Source organism: Dermacentor albipictus, chromosome 7 (assembly GCF_038994185.2).
Source record: "Dermacentor albipictus isolate Rhodes 1998 colony chromosome 7, USDA_Dalb.pri_finalv2, whole genome shotgun sequence".
In the NCBI taxonomy this organism is placed as follows: Eukaryota; Metazoa; Arthropoda; class Arachnida; order Ixodida; family Ixodidae; genus Dermacentor; species Dermacentor albipictus.
Window position 1 is genome coordinate 89,542,661 of NC_091827.1, and position 18,459 is coordinate 89,561,119.

Consider the following 18,459-nt stretch of genomic DNA (forward strand, 5'->3'; position numbering starts at 1 on the left):
TTATTTTACGCACTTGCCTTTCCTACGGTATTCCTTGCCCTTCCTACTTCGTAGCAGAGGTTCAAAAGCGTATAGGATTTATTTACCAAAAAAAGTGGAGAGGTGAGCTTGAGCTGACGCCTTTTTGAGCCTGCTAGACTGCATAGGCCAAAAGGGAAAAGGAGTGAACGTACAGTGATCAATGGTGATTAGAAGAAGGGAAGGAGTTGGCGTGTATCCAGGGTGTAGCAACTATCATGCACCAAGATTTAAAAATGTGCAAATGCCACGTAGCTGAACAGAACCAAGGTAATGTTGTTTGCCATCGCTTCAATTCTTTTTTGCATTCCACCTAATTATATAATTAGCCATAATTAATTATTCGCCCTCTAGAATATTATATATAGGCGAAAAGTATGAAAGAGAAAACTGTACAGCAACATAAAAGACTTCCGATACAGTTTTCTGTTGCTCAATACAGAAATGTGTTTTTTGAGCGTGAAAGAAGCCCGCGAATACACGCAAAATTGCCACATGACTGACAACTAGAGGCACTTGCGGTGTGTTCGCGGGCTTCTTTAATGCTTTGAAAAACACTTTTTATGCAGCACATATTGAGCATCAGAAAGCACCGCGTGCTCGGGTTTAGTAGCGCAATGCCATAGCCACTACGGCAAAACAATATGACCAATACGACGGGTGCAAAACAATATGGCCCCATGCCAGTCTCCAGCCTGTTTCCACTATCATGCACAATCTTTTTCTTTTTTTAAAGAAAGGTGGTTTTCTATGCGGATGAAACAACCTTTATGTCGTTAGCTGCTACATAAGGAAGCCTCCAGTATCATCTTTCCTCTTTATTAAATCATGAGATTATAGCGGATATTTACCTACCGTTCTAATTTATCAGCTCTAAACTTCAGAAAATGACTAAGAACTTCAATTTCGCTTCTTTCTGGTGCGCTCTATGTCAAGTGGCTCGTTTCTTTTTTTCGCATTGAAATGAAGGCCCGCGACGAAAAATAAAACGCCGAACAACTTACGGCTTCCGCACAGCCGCAATGCTGCTTTCAAGCACGCGACGAGGCGATTAACTGTGCCCGGCTAACGGACCATTCCGGTCATAAATATTACATGTCGCCTTTCTTCGAAGTGGCAGCCACGTGTATGGATTTATTTAGGTTGACCCCTCACGCCAGATCAATGCTTGCGGCGCAGTTTACGATAACTGGAAATGGACACGCTGCCCGGACCCGAGGCTCACCACAAGCGAAAACGTTGTGGCTATACCATCATAAGCACCCTGTTACGGCGATTGCAGGCAGTTTTAATCATGGAGCCCGTTTAATTATGCTGCGGCGAGTTTCAGAATTCTGCTGCGGCATGCAATCCAGATGAGGGGTCAGATTTCTATTCATTTAGGTTTTTCTGGCCGGCCCCCTATTAAAACGGACAGTCCGCCCGCGAGAAAGAAGCCATGCCACAAACAATTGCAGGTGATCATCTCAATTGGATTCGGAAACCTCGCATTGAGTATGTGCCGCAATGATAACACATAAAGCTTTGTTCATGATTCAATACAACCTAACTAATCAAGAGGACGGGGTATACTTGAGGCTTTTCCTGGTTGCTCTTAACAACGTAGAATTGCTTTCATCGCGCAGAAGGCCTCGCTTTTTCTGTTTCTTCGTTTTACAACCTGGTGCATGATAGCTGCGACAGCCCATATATTCTAGAACTGATTTAAAGAACGCCCGCGTCAGAGAACTCGGTGTGATATTGAATTCGTGCTTTGAATATGTTTGTATTATGTTTGCATCATTCCCATATTCAATCTTATGGATACAAACATTGCGAACTTTATCTGTAAACCTTACGAGCTGGGCGAGGCTACAGAAGTACAAGATTTACGAGCGCTACCACTTGACAAAACGGCTGCATGATCGTCATGAACATACAGCACATTCCCTTTAAAAGCACCACAGAAAAATCCACCGACATTCTGTCGGGTTTCTGTAGAAAAGTAATATGTGTGGAATATAAACATGCACTAAAGTCACCACCGTACATACACTGGAAATAGAAGCGACCATCTGAGTAGAAGCCAAACATTTATGTAAAGCATAAGCTTGAGGTTAAGCGGCCTAGATGTCACAACGCAGCTCCTTGAGACGTACGCTTTCAGGTTTGACAGCTTTTATCCTAACACATTAAGAACTTAATAACGTCTCTAATAAGATCCCGCATTTAATAAAACCGGACGTTTCAAAGTCACTTCGGCTCCTTCCTCAGGGGCAAATTGTCCGATTATTTTTGTAAGTTGTAACTTTGAAGCTTTTTGTGGTTTTGTGGACGCTCAGCAGCTCTCAGCGGCTTTTTAGATGTGATTGATAATTTAGAAAGAGAAGCGGAGGAGAATTATGATTGCTCTTCAGTCCAAAAACTAATTTCATTGCTGTCTATCCAGAACATTATTTCATTTCCCTATTCCCATCATCAAAAATTTCTAAAGACTTGCAGCCTTCCACTGAGGAGGGAGCGTCGGTGGCTCGGAAACGTCAGGTTTTAATACACCTCCTGTTTATTTGGAGACATTACCAGCATTTTATTACTTTTGCCCAGCCAGGCAGATGATTCTGTCACATTGCTTAGCTTTCAACTCAGCCCATATTCCCTCTCTTTCATCCTTTCATTTCTCTAGGCAGCTCTGAGCTCCACCGCCATGGGGTGAGCCACACGTAGCATTGCTCTTTCGATTATGTCCAGCCACCGCCGAATTGAGGAGCGAGTGATGAGGCGGAACAAAAGATGGGGGAGGAAAGAGCATGCCTGAATTATCAAGTGATTGTTCCGAGGCACAGGCATTCGAGGTCGAAATTTCAACGAGTCGAACGCATTGCAGTCTGGATCCGGCATGCTGAACAAAATTCATGCAGAAACTCCAGTGGGAGTTGTTTAAGCATGTGTCTCCACACAGCCTGGTGTCATTGTCAATGTTATGAAACTTGATGATCCGACCAGTATAAACCCTTATCTGCCCTTATCGGTTGTTCCTTATCGGACTAGACCTGAGTCTCGTGAACCCTTATCTTTCCTTATAGACCTTATCGGACACAATCAGATCCTTATCAACCCTTATCTGTCCTTATCAACGCTATCAGATATGCTATTTCTCTTATCAACTTTAATCGGTACTTTTGAACTTTATGGCACCCGACGTTTATCAAACCTTATCAGTAATTAACCTTATCATAACTGCCATCATCATTATAAGCCGTTAATGCTCTATAGCACCTCATCCATTCGCGTCGAACTGTGATCAACCTTGATGAGATCCACAGAACCCTTCGCCATTTCTTATTAACTCATTGATTGCTTGTGTGTCTGTGCTGCGCGACGTGAAGCGCATAAGCCCTCAGAGATTGGTTGCATTTCTGTCGGTGGAAGAACGCCCCAACGGAAGGCACACCTCGCGACCATCGAAACGCATCGGGGATGTGGCGTGTTTAGCAATGCATTTTCGCAAAATTGGAACTTTCCTTATGTCTGCGACGCTCCACATCGACTCCAGATGTGATCCTAGAGATTGCTTTTATTCCGCTATCACCAAACCTTTCAACAAAGTCTTCATAGAAATTGTTCTCCTCTCACATTTGTTTTGTGTTGCTGCTACAACACATTCATGTGGTTCAGATAGTATGTTCACCGTGAGCAAGTGTGAGTGTTTAGCCTAATAAAGGATCGGGCTAATGTCCACATGCCCAAACGATTGGCGATTGTTTTGTACATTGTATGGATCCCGTGTTCTAAGACATTCTCCAAAGACCACTATAAAATATTTAGACATCACACCATAGACAATCCGTTTCCTATCTTTTAAGGATCCCCGTGACCCACCATATGACATGTTCATAGAACTTGGCATATATAGCCTTCGGCGAAGCAGAATGTGTAACAGAATGTCTCACAGATTGTGTGCATCCAATTCACTATCTCTCTTTGTGATGACTACTGGTTTTGTATTTGTGCTTTCGTTACCATTTCCTTATCGCTTCCTTGCTGCTTAGACTGGCGGTTTTCTGCTAGATAACGTGTTGCGAAATGCAGGTAATTTAGTCCTGCTTCTTGTTTTCTTTCTTTTTATCTGCACCAACTTTCTCGTACAATAAATACCTAGCTGTTTGGCAACTGCCAACGGGCTTCCAAACTTCTTTTGCCTTTAGATTTAGGGTATTTTAGACAACAAACCCAAAGAACGTGTTTTCGAAAGCTTGTTTCTTTCTTAATGCGAAGATTTACAAGATATTACTAAGAAACATTTCTTGGCTCTGCAGTCATGTAATGGGAAATTACTGTTTGTCTAACCCTTATGCGGCTTCAAACTTGTCAGAAAAAAGGCTTTGCGTCCATTTTGTGCAACTGAAATGTATAAAAGTATAAAAACATCCAGCAACAGCAAACGTAGTATTCGTAGAAATGAATGCGCTCGTAGTTAAAGCTATTTTATAGTGTTTACTGCTTTATATCAAGGCCGGACGTTTGCGTGCATGGTGTTCGTGTAAATGAAAGTTGCACGAACTACTGCAGAAGCTTGTTCGCTTAGTACAGACCTGCGCCTTGAAACCTAAAAATCCCATCCTCGGCAGAAAGCGAATGTGTCTTATCATTTCACTGACTCCCATATAGCTTCACGAAATTTCAGAAATACTAGAAGACTTCATGTCTTTGTAGCACGACGAATGAAGAGTAATGAAAAGAATTGGGAGATACAGGAGTATGTTTATGCAGCCTGTCATATAAACATAGGGAACGATTCCAACCGCAGATTTTTTTATTGCGAGAGCAATTATATGCACACTCCAGGCGCATTTGTGTCGTGTGCGGTCGCCGTCACGGTGAGGTTCCCTATAAAGGGAAAGGGCGAGCCAGCGTCCACAGCTCAAGCTCGCGCACGCGAGGGAGCGATGCGGGGAGGAAGCGCGCCATTTTCCGTTGAGCGCAAGGCTCTGGGGGGAGGGGGCCGCGTTCTGCTCCAGGCCGCTTTTCCTTGAAAGCATCTGCGACGGCGACAGTCCGCCGTTCGGTGTTCTCGCGGCTTAGTTCGCGTTGATGCGAGAGGCAACGTGAAGGTCAGTTCGCTCGCTGCTGCTGCTGCGCTTATTCACAACAGTGTTTTGACAGCTAGTTTCCGATGTCATCGAGTGAGGTGTGTTCATTTTAACTTGTGCGCGCGTGACGACATGCTTGTTAATTTTGTTAGTACGCCTATGTTTGCTAGTTTGCACGGCTGATGAAACTTCTGTCTACTTCGTATAGCTGTCGACTAATTTGCTATCCTGATGGATGACTCCTCTTTTTGACGAAACTGCGACTTTCGTTAGTTACGCCCACAAATTTGTGCACAAAGACCTTGTCCTCGGTTACAATCGCCACAGTTGATCTACCAATCTGCTGTTCACCGCTTTACTCTCTTGCTGAGCAATGTCATGGCACCTTGATATAAGTACCTGTGGAATTTTTCGGTAATTTTGTAAAAATATTGTGTTGACCATTGTATTAAGCTATTTGAACCACTGATGAAACAAGAGAAAGGCACGTGAGGGTTTGCTCAAAATATCCCTTTATTGCAATCGCTTACGTGCTTTATCGACACGGTGGTTTTGTCATGATGACGGCAGCACCCGCTGAATACCATTTGTCATTTTATTCACTATCTCTAAATAAAACTGAACGGTGTCGCGTGTTTTCGCCAACAGCACAGCAGCAGCTGAACCTTCCATATGGTCTCACAAAGCCACATGTTTTGTCTTCTGCTACATTGCCGCAAGACATGTCAATTTCGCCCTTGAATAGTGGCCTTTCAATATTCCAGAATTATTCGGTAGGTACACAAAGTGAGCAGGCCAAGATTTGAAAACGTCTTGATATTTATGTAGAATTTCATAGGTGATTTCACTGTGGTTTATTTATTTACCTATTTATTATATGTCAGTTGGGCTAATAATAATGCATTACATAAGAGTTGAGCTCATGTCTACGATGGTTGCAAATACCAATAAATTTCTGTGCAATATAAGATAATCCGAGGACACCTAAGCACTTATGAGTTGTGAGTTGTGAGTGTGAAAGCGCTAATGTCCACTTGAACATGCTTTTATGATTTCAGTTTTGTCATGCATTCGAGTTTTCCTGTGGGGTATGTAATTGAGTTTTCGGATTCAATTGCTGCGGGTTATTTATTTTATGGGAAAGCATCAAACGGTCCCCTAAGCGAAACAGCCATCGTCTATAGTAGAGAAACGGCAGCTCAATTCCCATTGGCTGCAACGCCACTTCACATGCACACCTTGACGGAGCAAAGCGGGCGAAAAAGAAGAGCCTGCAGCTGTGCTGGTGCGCCAGGTGTTGCATGAGGGTAGAAGGCATCCCCGCGGCGCTAAAACCACTGAAACTTCGTAAAGTAGTGACACTTCCCTCCTACGCGTTCGCTTCTCCTCGTTTCTCATTTCTTTCGCTGTCCCTCCTCGACCATGGCGCCGCCTACTACGCTTCAGTGCATGCAGCAGACGATCTTTCGCAGAGTGAATACACGCAAATGCAAGGCGGCGCGCTTTAAGATCTCGCATTGGCTTTATAGCTCCGAGTAACCTCGTGTGCAGTACAGAATTTGTATAAGAAGGGTTATACAAATTCATTAACAACTGCTTGTTTTCCTGTTTTGATAACTATTTTTTTAAAGGTTCTAAACGAGCTCTAACGCCGTCCCATGATGACTCTGAATGTATGGCACACGCTCCTTTAGGTGCGCAACATTGGTCAAGCGCGTGTCGAAAGATCTTGTTGCGAATGGATGTAAATGACACGTTTACGATCGAATGCCAACATCGTGTCATCTAGCGAACCCTCAGTAACTTGAATATACCGTGCCATCATTACAAGGTGAATTCACGGCGCGTATCAGCTATGGCGAGCAAAGGCGGCAGAGGGTACGAATAATCGCTGCTCTGAAGGTTCGACAGAGTACTGCAAGCTATAGTGCCGCCATCGTGCTAGCCTTCGTGCGTGTTTGCCAATCTTCTAAGCGCGCACAAAGGCTCGGAGATGGGCGCTGGTTCTATTGCCTTTGGTGCATCAAAGTCGACAGAAACACACGCGGCTGATGATCGAGTCGGAACTCTGCGTACATAGAAAATTAAATCAGTTTTTACATCGAAGCTGTTTATGTGGACCCTGTGCCGTCGTTGTCGGACTCCGCTAACAAAAGGGGCCACGTCACCTAGTAGTAGAGGAAAGGAAGAGATCAGCACAGAGAAATGTGTTGGAGTGACCCCTTTCCTTTTGTGAGAATGCTATCTTATACGCGAACCTTATACGGTTGTCAGAGGGTGCATTTTCGGCATTGAATTTATGGGCAATTGATTCCACCCTGCCGCGATAGGACAATGTTATGATGGTGGTTTGCGGCCAACAAACTTTGCCCAGCCATTCAAACGCGATAGTAAAAGCGCGTACCCGCCGGCACTTCTTGCGCCAGCAAGAAGTGCCGGCAGCCATGTCAAACCAGTCAAACCAGTAGTCAAAACGATTGCAGCGCCCTCCTCTCCAGTGGTGTGCCTTGCGCCTAACATATGGAGCTTAGAAGCAAAAAAAGCATTCCTAAACCATGCTCACCATACAAAGCACGCAAAAGCAAAAATGAGATGAAAGAATGGTGAAACAAAGGCTTTACAGTATAGACTGCTTGCGGTGTTTGACTTGCATGGTGTAATACTCGGTAAAACTAACTGTAACTGTTCGACCATCTTCGCGGACTCGAAGGGGCAATAATTTTTTAACATTTGTTCGTGAAGCGGGAACGCGGTAACAACACTTCACTAAGGCTCAAACAAGAGCATAGTGAGCTTACGTTGTGTAAATTATTGAATCAGAAGCCTTAGATGGTTCGTGAGACAAAAAGTCCAATCTCCGTGGTTAAGCCATCCGGCGCTATGGCCCCAACGTTCACAAGAAGTCGAACTCTCGACCTTTGGTGGAAGTCAAATACACGGCCTACAGTGTTAATTAAAGTGAATTTAATTAAGACGGACGACTTTTGGCGTGAGTCGAAGCCTTGACTTCTGGTGGGTGCCGAACCCACGATGTTTGGTGTTAATTTGGGCGCGAAAGCGTGAAGTTCATAAGTGTCAGCATTGCCTGTGGTGTTAATTAAGCTACAGTTAATTAAGATTACGTTAAGACACTCGAACCCACGTATTTTAGGTAGGAGTCTAGCTAGCCCACTTGGATACATGGGCGAGTCAGTCCTATCTCCAATCGCCTTCGTGAATATCGAGAGTCCAACCCAAGGCCTCCGGTGGGAGTCGGAGCCACTTGGCGATATGGGCGAACCGGCCGTATCTCCAAGTTGTATTCCAATTGACATCGTGGAGGTCAAGAGTCGGGCGCACGACCTTTGGTGGGAGTTGAACCGTCGCATCCGGTGTGAGCGGAATCCACGACTTTGGTGTTAATTAAGACGAAGTTAATTAAGGCCCTCGAACCCACCACAAATGTTGGAGGTGTGGGCGAGCCGGCCATGTCTGCAAGTTAGATTCCACTTCATATCGTGAAGGACGAGAGTCCTTCATCGGACGAGAGTACGCTACCTTTGGTGTTAATGAAGGCGAAATTAATTAAGGCACAGTTAGCTAAGATAGCGGTAATTAAGCCACTCGAACCCACAAGCTTTCATGGGAGAAAAAAAGTAGTAGGAAGTTACAGCACGCTAGAATGAAAATGTCAAGTAATGGAATGAATGTATCGGGAGCGGGAAGGCTTTCGCCTCTTTGTCATATGCTGAAGTGACAGTCAATTTCTTTTTTTTTAGTATATCAGGTTAGTGACTGATCACGAGTAACATTTTATTGTGGAGTAGTTTCCTGGGCCAGTTGGTGCATGCTGAACGTATAATGGTTTCCAGCAAGTATGGACGCGAGCACAAGAAATGGAAACAGACAGGACATCGGAGATCGCGCATTCACGAAGTGACGCACTTGTCATCGCCAACCAACTTGCACCGTCAGTAATTAAGAGGAGCATGCATTGAGGACGATTGCACTCGCTCCGAAATAACATTTGCGATATATGACTTCTGTGAAGCTATGACCAACGAATAAAGCGAGTGAATGGCTAAAGGAGCCAGCGAACGAGTGGGCGACCGCGTGTTTTTCTTTCTTGTGCTCCACTGCTGCATCTAAACCTTGACGCCATTTAAAGCTCACGCGAAATAGTACGTACGTCTCAAAGACCTATGATGCTGTCGTTCGGCGAAGAACGCGAGCCGCAAAATTGGTTTCTAGAGAGCACGCACGCTTTTCGTCGCTGACTTTGTATCGCGATCCGCAGACCGACCATGAAAGGCGATCCACAAATGAAAGCGGCAAGCAAAGTTACTCGCTATAAAGAAGGCTAGCAAGTAACCACAAAAGCAGAGAGTTGCTTTCCTATACGATGAGTTTTCACGCTCCAACCTCTAATTTTGTCAGAAGGACTGTGCTGAATATAAAGGTTTCGTACTCAAGTTTTCCCATGCAGCATCGCGCTCCCGCGAATCCGAGCCTGTTGGCGTACATAACGATTAGGCACAGAAAATACGACGAGGTAGTGCTTATATAAGTATACGTCGCGTAAGAATAGTGGCCAAACATGCTGATAAACGGCAACATGCTCAGCGAATTGTGTGTTATCTACTACGTTATGGCCCGCAGCAAATTACGCAAGTGTCGACACATGCCATATTATGAGAGACTCCTAACATCGCATAGTCGTGTAAAGGACGTAGGTATGAAGTTCTCCCGCCCAATTGGTTGAACCCACGTCCTTCTTAAACCGTCGTGCTCACCGGACCGTATCGCGAAGAGCGTTTTGCCTTGGCTGAATTTGTTTCGACATCTGAAGGTGCAGCAGCTCATTGGCAGGGAAAACGCTTCGAAGCGACGCCGTACTTGCCATTAAACTTAGTTCAGGGCATTTGCGAACAACAAACGCTACCCACACAGAAGTGCAACGGCGCAAACATGCACTCGTTACCAGTTGGTCGATGCTTATGAAGCATAAATGGTCGATGAGTGGCGCTGTAAACAAACGAATCCAGCACGAAATCCTACGTGAAAGCAGTAGGGTAATAGCAACGCGGCGGCGCTCTTGGCGAGGACGCGCGATGAGGACGAGGCCGTCTTCAAGGCGTGTCGCTGTTTCAAGAAGTTTCGGGGGTTTTACGCGACGCCACGGTCACCCTCACTCCCGCTTTCGGAAGCCTCTTCTATCCGCGCATTCTTTGTCCGCGCAACCATTCGCCTGCGCTCAAACTTCACCTCTGCGGACGGTCTAATGAAATTAATGCATAAAAACTGAATAAATACGAAAGAAAAAAACGTTGGTGGTAGTAAGTTTTGAGCCTGCAACCCCATGCTCAAAAGTCGAGTGTGTTCAACGTGCTTCCTCAACCTCAACATGCTTGCTTCTCCACTACCAGTGCATAACTCAAGTGACCACTCACCGTGTTCAATTGGACATTAATGCTTTCGCATTTACAAATCATGAGTGCTTAGGTGTTCTCGGATATTCGGCACAGTTTCTAAGTTAGCTTGTTGGCTGTAGACCGGAACCATTTCGACGATCTCGCTGAGAAATCAAGGACACCGCATGCCACCGACGTCCAGCGTGACGAGAGACCGAGGAAGCAACAGCGACTGCCAAGGCCGACAGGCGCAAGCAGCAGCTAAGCCCAGTAGGGGCGAGGCGCCCATGTTGTGCGCCTTAAGCAGTTCTACCAGCGCAAACGAAGTTTGGGACTTTGTTTCTTTGTTCATTTTTTTACTAATTGTGCTTTTGTTTTTCGCTCTCCTGTTTGCAACATCGGCACGTTGCTTGTTAGGAGGGGGTTATTGACACATGCAGTTCTTTACCTTTATCGGGTGACCACGTTTCACCATCTAACAAATGTTATCGCTCAGCGTAGGACACGACTTTATGTATCGGAAGTTTCTCGAGTGTTATCGATGGTTCTATCCGCTGACTGTTGTCACAGAACTTTTTGTAATCTGATTGCATGTATGCGCGACGCGAATGGCATCGTACTTTCTGAATGACTCGCGGTCACCAGCGATTATTCTGGAACCTTATATGGATGACTCATGTATAGAAGTCGACGCACTTGCCCCGCAGATGAGGTTTTCGACGATCGCCGACTGTGTTCACCGCTATTGTTGTTCTTTGAGTGTCGCCTGTTTTTGAGGGCACAGGTTCGCCCAATAAAACGCTAGTTTCGCCATTCACAACTTTTCTGCCTTCTTCACCATCGCCACTGCGTGACAGTATTTGAATAGTCAGCATTGAAGTTGGGCCCGAGCTAAAGCTTCCTCTTAAAGAATGCATCACAATGGTTCTATAAGAAACGCATGAACCGGAACGTGGACGTATACACAATCGCCATTTCCCACCATTCAGCACCGGATGCGTTGGCGTCTACGGCCAACAGCGCTCCTTGCATAGAACCAGGCATAGAGTTTCATACAATAATTATTGTATGAAACTCTATGGAACCAGGTAAGCTGCCATCCACAAACACCATAGCGCTAGGTGTCGTGTCAGGCGAAATTTGGCGAACATGATCGCGTCCCCGGCAGCGTCTGCTCGCAAATACCACCCCTCCTCGACGGAGGTATGCTGCGTTATCAGCGATTTTTTCCTACTACCTTTCTACTACCTGAGCGCTACTGCTACTTCGTCTCATTTATTGGTGTGTTTGTGTATAAGTACAGTTTCGTAATCGCGCCCATATCAAACTTTAGATTACGCATTGAATACGTTGGCAAGTACTCCACAGACATAACAGTGATGCTTATCATTTAAAAACAGAGCTTCGTGCTTCGTTTTAAGGGCAGTGTAAGCGAGCCTGAATGAAAATGGCAGGAAATTGTTGCACCAGCTTTCATAGACGGCTTAACTGCGCGCGCCTGGGGTGATTGTGTTGGACAATGTTAAGCGTACTTGCACTTTCCCCAGTGAACCATTTATGTCCCATAGATGTTAATAGAACACCACGTTTTAGAGATCGCACACATACTATAGATATGTATATTTCTCCGAACAACTTTACAACTATGTACCCTGGTTAACGTTGCTGCAACGTTTAAAGGATGTCGCAGCTGGACATAAGGGACCTCTAATAGATGTTCTTTTTGGGGATGCAGGAGGTCCACAGAACATCTAATAGATCTTTCCTGTTCACGCTATAATGTGCTGCACGCATGCACATGCCACAGATGTACTGCCGAATGCAAATGAAATGCGAATACCAGAGCCTGTGGCCCCAGCAAAAACTGAAAGCACAGTGTGCGGCACCGGCCAGCCACCACAGCACACATGCACGCGCATGTGGTTTCGACTCGGAGTGTAGTGCTGCTTGCACTAAAGTGTGATTACGTCACCCGCATTTTGTTTGAAGGCTTGTATTCTCACCCTGCCACTGCAGCGCCATGCAGGGCTACTGCAGTGCAATGGCAGATATGCAATTATTGTTAAGGTGGCTTGCACTTCTGTTGCTCCTCCAGTGTATTCCATTTTTGGCGCTATTCAAATTACGACTAGACGCTGACAGCTTTGATGGCGGAAACAAAAGCAAAGCAACAGAAGTTAGCAAACTGGGCACGTGCGAACTATATCATGCTAAAGATGCGGTGAAGGTGCTAGCCACCATGACAGCGCATTGCCAGGTGGGAAGGGCACTGCTGTGGCATGATGAGAAAACGACTTTCGAACAAAATACGGGTGACGCTTCTCGCTGTAGGCCAAGCAGCGCTGCCCGCTGTGCGAGACCCACATGCTCACGCATGTGCACAATGACTGGCCGACAGTATGCACTGTACCTTTAGTTGTGCTTCGGCCATGCGCTTCGATACCTTCATTCCATTTGTCCACGATGGTACATCTGCCGAGGAAAACTAATGCCACAGTTACCACGATCGTTGGCAAGTAGCTGATGATCTTGTTCGAAATGTTTTGTTAACTTGCAAACATGTAAACGTCGAAATATATATTGAAACACCCACGAGGTGTCTCTCTCATTATACGTAGTTATAGCGCTCATCAATATGTGCAAACTGGGCTCACAAAACCATAGACCTGCATTTTGATCGTTATTAATTATTACGAATCCGGCGATGGTTACATAAGGAAAGTGTGTTCACTAAACACTAAGTAAGGCGCACAACTGAGACTAACAATGTCATATCAACGTCCCCTTATTTTACACAATTGATAAAGCTTTATTGCAGAAATGATTGGCCCCACCAAGGCACATGTGTGAAAATATTCATTGCAAGTTCTAACCGTATGCAAACAGGTTAAACGTAGATGTAAAAGAAATGAAGAACTTCATTAAAAACAAGTGCTTCAAAGTTTACCTTCACTAAAACAAAGGTAGTGAAGAAAGGTTCTTAACACACAGAAAATGAGTAGCACCCACAATGCCACAATCATATTTGAAAACCTTACAACTAATTAGCAGTACGTAATAATATCACATACTTATGTATGACCAAAAGTGCACAGCCTGCATGCCAGCACCTGGAGCCACGAGATTCGTGATAGAAAATTGTAAAAGAAGATCCACACAAGCAAATCTCAAGATGGAATGCTCATCTTGACAGGCAACTTGTTGAGACATCTTGTCATACCACAAAAGGGCCAAACACATAACGCGGCCAGATACTTAGAAATAAGCATTGCAAATGAGAAATATCCCTGATACTTGAATAGGAGCTCGAGAAGCCAAGCTATGGAAATATGCCTGTAAATGAACCACCAATAGTTGTCCTCGGGACATTTCTATAAGCACTCCGCATGCCGGACAAATACCACTCAGAAGCACAGCTCTAAATTTCAGTACGCAACTGTGCAGTTTTGCCTAGTATATACGTACCTCATGGTCAACCGAACAAAATTCGAAAAGACACACCTATGAAGCACATTAAATTCTGCTCGCACGCGGTAAATTATCCTGCATTTGCATTTAGGTCATTCTATTTGCGACGAGGCGCCCACTGAATTCATATCAGTGACGATGTGAAGTCAAAGATATTGCGAGTTCAAGTTTTTCTCGTTATAATCTGTAGTAGTATATTAGCAAGTTAAAGAGTATGCGTTTTTAACAGTGTGCTAATAGATAGAACTCAAAAAGAATGTGTTCACATACGATAAAAGAATGACGTCACGGAAACCGGAAGTTGACGCTTTTGACGCGCGGTGTCGAGCAGTGCATGCAAAGGTCGCGCAGAATTGCTACTCATAACCACGTTGCAAAAAATAAATGGGGCGACAACTGAAATTTCGGGTTTTAGCACTTCAAACTGAGTCTTTTCAAAATGAACAGATGGATATTTCGCGATTCACGAACGATCGGGAAAAACTAATTATAAATGCCCCGCCACCGTTGTTGGAACACGCAACAGCGCGACATTCCTCTCCCAGCATCTCATTGTGAGGCATTAGAGACAATTTGCTTCTATTTCTGCGGCATGGTGCGTTCACCTAACCACAAAGCACAATGTGCCAATCAATGCGCTAGAGCTTTTAATGTGCGAGAGAGGTCGAAATCACAGACATTCGACGTCATTTGTATTACCGTTGACTGCCACCCCCGTACTAGTAGAACATTTTATAGATGTGAACTAGACGTCGTTATATTTCTTGGATATTTGGTTATTTGTGGTACGTCCAACGGATATTTCTGGTTTGCTGGGTATCTACGTCAGATGAAAAAATCGGAGAACCGTGGAACAGCATCTGATTCCCTATCTAAGAGATCATGCCAATTAGAAGAAGTCATGCTGAGCCATTCGGTTGAAATTTCCAGGAAATGGCTTCGCACATAGTGCAGCAGATAGCACGGATTGGGAGCATTCGTAAACAGTATTATATTATTAATAATGGTCTCAAACTACGTCAGACGTACGCGCAAGCAATCCAGTTTGTCGTCTTAGGATCCATAAGGAGAGACTTCCGCTACCACATTCCACGAATCTTCGCACTACCTTGAGAGTACATTTGTTAGAACACGCACAGAGCTGCTTATACATGCATCCTTTCCCCTAGTCTAACGTGCTAGCTGAAATCCTGCGTAAACAAGCGTGAGAATCTAAGAGCCGTAGTGCACATTCATGGTAATCAGTGCTAACGCGACGGAGGCCTGGCTATTCTAACGGAAAAGTCCTTTAGAAACAGCTGTAGGCGTTAAACCTGTTATACTGCTGAAGGATAGAGCAGAATGTACCCAAAGTATGTATGTATGTATGTATGTATGTATGTATGTATGTATGTATGTATGTATGTATGTATGTATGTATGTATGTATGTATGTATGTATGTATGTATGTATGTATGTATGTATGTATGTATGTATGTATGTACCCAATGTATATACCCCAAAGTGCACATGAATTGGCGCTTTAAACGCCAAAATCAATAGGGCGGTTAACGATCGAACAGCTTTGAGGGAGTGGTTAATATACGAACTAAAAAAGCAATGCCGCAAGGTTCCGCTTTGGACTATATGTACCCTTGATACAAATTGTAGATTTAGCAATCAATCTGGTACATTAGAGCATTGCTTTCTTTGTCGTAACTCATTTTATTTTTCGGTAATTTTACAAAGAACTGTCAAGAAATAACTTCCCTTCACATCTTACGGCATCCGGTTCTTCCCTTTGAAAGAGATAATCAGTAATACCCGTATGATTTGCTTATAATATTGGGCCTCTATTCATTATGGAGAAGTCGCATGATCGATAGACATGCCGAGCCACCTCGCTCGAGGTGCGTCTTTCAAAAAGAAGCTGCTCAGGTGCGCAGGGCGGTTGCAACCTTTGACCCCATTCCCGAGTGGATTTGGCGTCTGGACGCTTCTGCTTGTTTGCCCGATTTTTCAACTTTTGTGAGATGCGGCGAGAACGCACTGCTTCCTATTATCTTGCCTTGTGAGATGTAAGTGGCGAAAAAGATCTTCGCCACGTCAGGCAAGCCACAGAACACAAATAAATACCTGAATTTGTGTCCACCCGAGAGTACCCAGGGCAGCAATGAGAAATTCTACTGCAACAGTAATGAAAGGAGAGAATTCCGATAATTTCTGTATTTCTAATATTAACCACTGAGTACTAATTGTTCAAGTGATTGCCGGATAATTTTTGTTAATTTCGGCGTTTTTAAATACCAATCATTGGCCATTTCACCTACGTTCTACTCGAACCTTTTTTGCTTTATAACGCATTGAAGACAAACAGCCACAGCATGTTTCATCAGAAAAGTGAACCCTCACGCTCGCTGGCACTGATTACAATCGAAGTGAGTTATTGCATTTGCATGTTTGTTTTCAATCCCGTTTCCGCAGAACCACGTTATACAGCATTCACTGCTTCATGTAGACGAAACAGCATCAAAGTACAAGTGTATAAGCGCATACGGCCGAAAATATTCTTAAACGTATTCAGAACTAGGATGTCTCAAAAGTCGCCGTAACACGCGCTACCAAATATTATTCTTATCTTAGTGGTCTGCATAGCAGTATCACTGAAGCAGTTTTTCTAAACAAACATCAAGAGAGTAGTGCTTTGGGCGACAGAGCAAGCCATACGACAAGGCTCACTCGTGCCTATTCGCGAGCTGAAATTGAAGGCTACACGAAGACCAGCCAGCGAAGCTAGCTGTTCGGAAAAGAGTTCCGGTGCTCGCCTTTGGTTAGTTAACGTGTCTGTTAATTTGTGGATCGCGCTTTCGGCTTCCACATCTTAGTAATCACGGAATGCCGCAACGCGGTCGCATTTGCGGCAATCATTGCATTGCAACGGCAGTAGGCCAGACTTGCAGTATTCGCCTATTTGCGACAAACTCACGTTTTCATAGTATACTGTCAAGAGGCGCCAAATGAAATTGCACTTTTCTTTTGCTATGCAAGCACGCGTCAAAGCTATGCAAACAAATGCGGCAGTTGCTGCAGCAATGATGAATACGTCGCTCTGCGTGGGACTGAGAGACACTGCACCGGAACACGCACAGAATAAGCGCTGACGCAGGGAAAGCACGTATTTAGCTATTCAGTGACCGACGTATCCTAACGTGAAGTATCCAAAAATAAACGAAATACATCGGATGTACTTTTATAAAAGCACTAACGAATCCGTCTAACGTGCCAGTAATCAAACTTGACGGGAGACATCTTACGTACCTTTAGCCACAGCCATATCCCTAATATACAGTGTCTTCCATTTCTCCTTCGAGGGCATTGAAAAAAAAACGTGGAACAAGGCCGACTCAGTGTACAGAACAATAGCCATGACAGTAACCGTTAAATATTACTCTATCACCATGACCCGAAGTCAGAAATGGGGAAACTGCATACTAGATAGGCACACTGCACAGCTAGATGAAACAGTAAAGAATGAAATTGAGATAAAATTTATGATGGTTCAAAGCGCCCAGCACCAATGCACGAATCCGGATTATGGTATATGTGACTATGAGAACGCGGTGTCATGAGTGAAAATTTACCGGTAAGGACTTTTCGTACGTAGTGTGAGGAAATAGTGGAGAAACCACTGGTCCTGTGTTGTTAGGAATTTGAAATAACCATCCTGAGGAAGACGAGGCACCATGTCCGAGGCATTGATTTTTACCGAAAGTAGGAAAAAAGTACATAGACTTGGCGGTGGAGAACAGTAAAAGACGGCTGAAGTCGTGCAGTTAATACATGGATTTTAGAGTGCAAGTACGCTCCCCATTCCCTTGTGCACGCGCTCACACTGCTGGAAAAGCCTGTGGGCATTCAATTAATGACCCTCTGTACCCAGATCATACGAGATAGGGAATTGATGAGTAAGGTCGATGTAGCTACTGCGGAATGATGCCACGTCCCTTTGGATCGTGAACTTATACTGCATGGCGGTGCGCGGGAAAATGTGTAACTTCATCTAGCGGCGCAAATGCAATAAACCAGATCTGGTGTTTAGGGCCGGCTTTCGCGTTTTCGACTTCAATGGCGGAGCGTCTTCCCGGGTATTTTAGCAGTGACTACCCGTAAGTGATACTAAAATATAACAGCAACATTCATTAATACACTGCGTTTGCGAATAATATGACTTCACTGCAAAATGGAAAGCTGTCATCTGAAGAGCAATTATTTCACGATACATATTCAATGTCTCTTTCACGAAACTTGCCCAACGCACGAAGTTTATAGTAAAATAGCTTTAAGTCTTCTCCGAGTACGGGCTGACTAATTGGTTACTTTTGTTCGCTATCCCTATAGACCATGTGATTCGAAACTGAAGGCATCCAATCATACATTCCCCTGGGTAATGATAACGATCGCTTTTAGTTTCAGTAAACCACTTTTTTCGTTTTGGACATAACAGCCACGTACGATATTCTATTATCCCAAGAAAT

General features: G+C 44.5%; 1 protein-coding gene across 2 annotated transcripts in view; it reads right to left on the bottom strand.

The window, feature by feature from the left end:
* Nucleotides 1-18,459, bottom strand: part of LOC135916784 (uncharacterized) — a 44,671-nt gene that overhangs the window by 24,355 nt on the left and 1,857 nt on the right. Inside the window, exon 1 of one of the 2 annotated variants that reach the window (XM_070521355.1) lies at nucleotides 17,243-17,275. The exons of the other annotated variant lie outside the window; for it this stretch is intronic. Coding sequence (XP_070377456.1) covers nucleotides 17,243-17,258 — 16 coding nt within the window. The 5' untranslated portion in view covers nucleotides 17,259-17,275. Of the gene's footprint in view, nucleotides 1-17,242; nucleotides 17,276-18,459 lie in introns of those variants that run through there. 2 annotated transcript variants of the gene reach the window in all.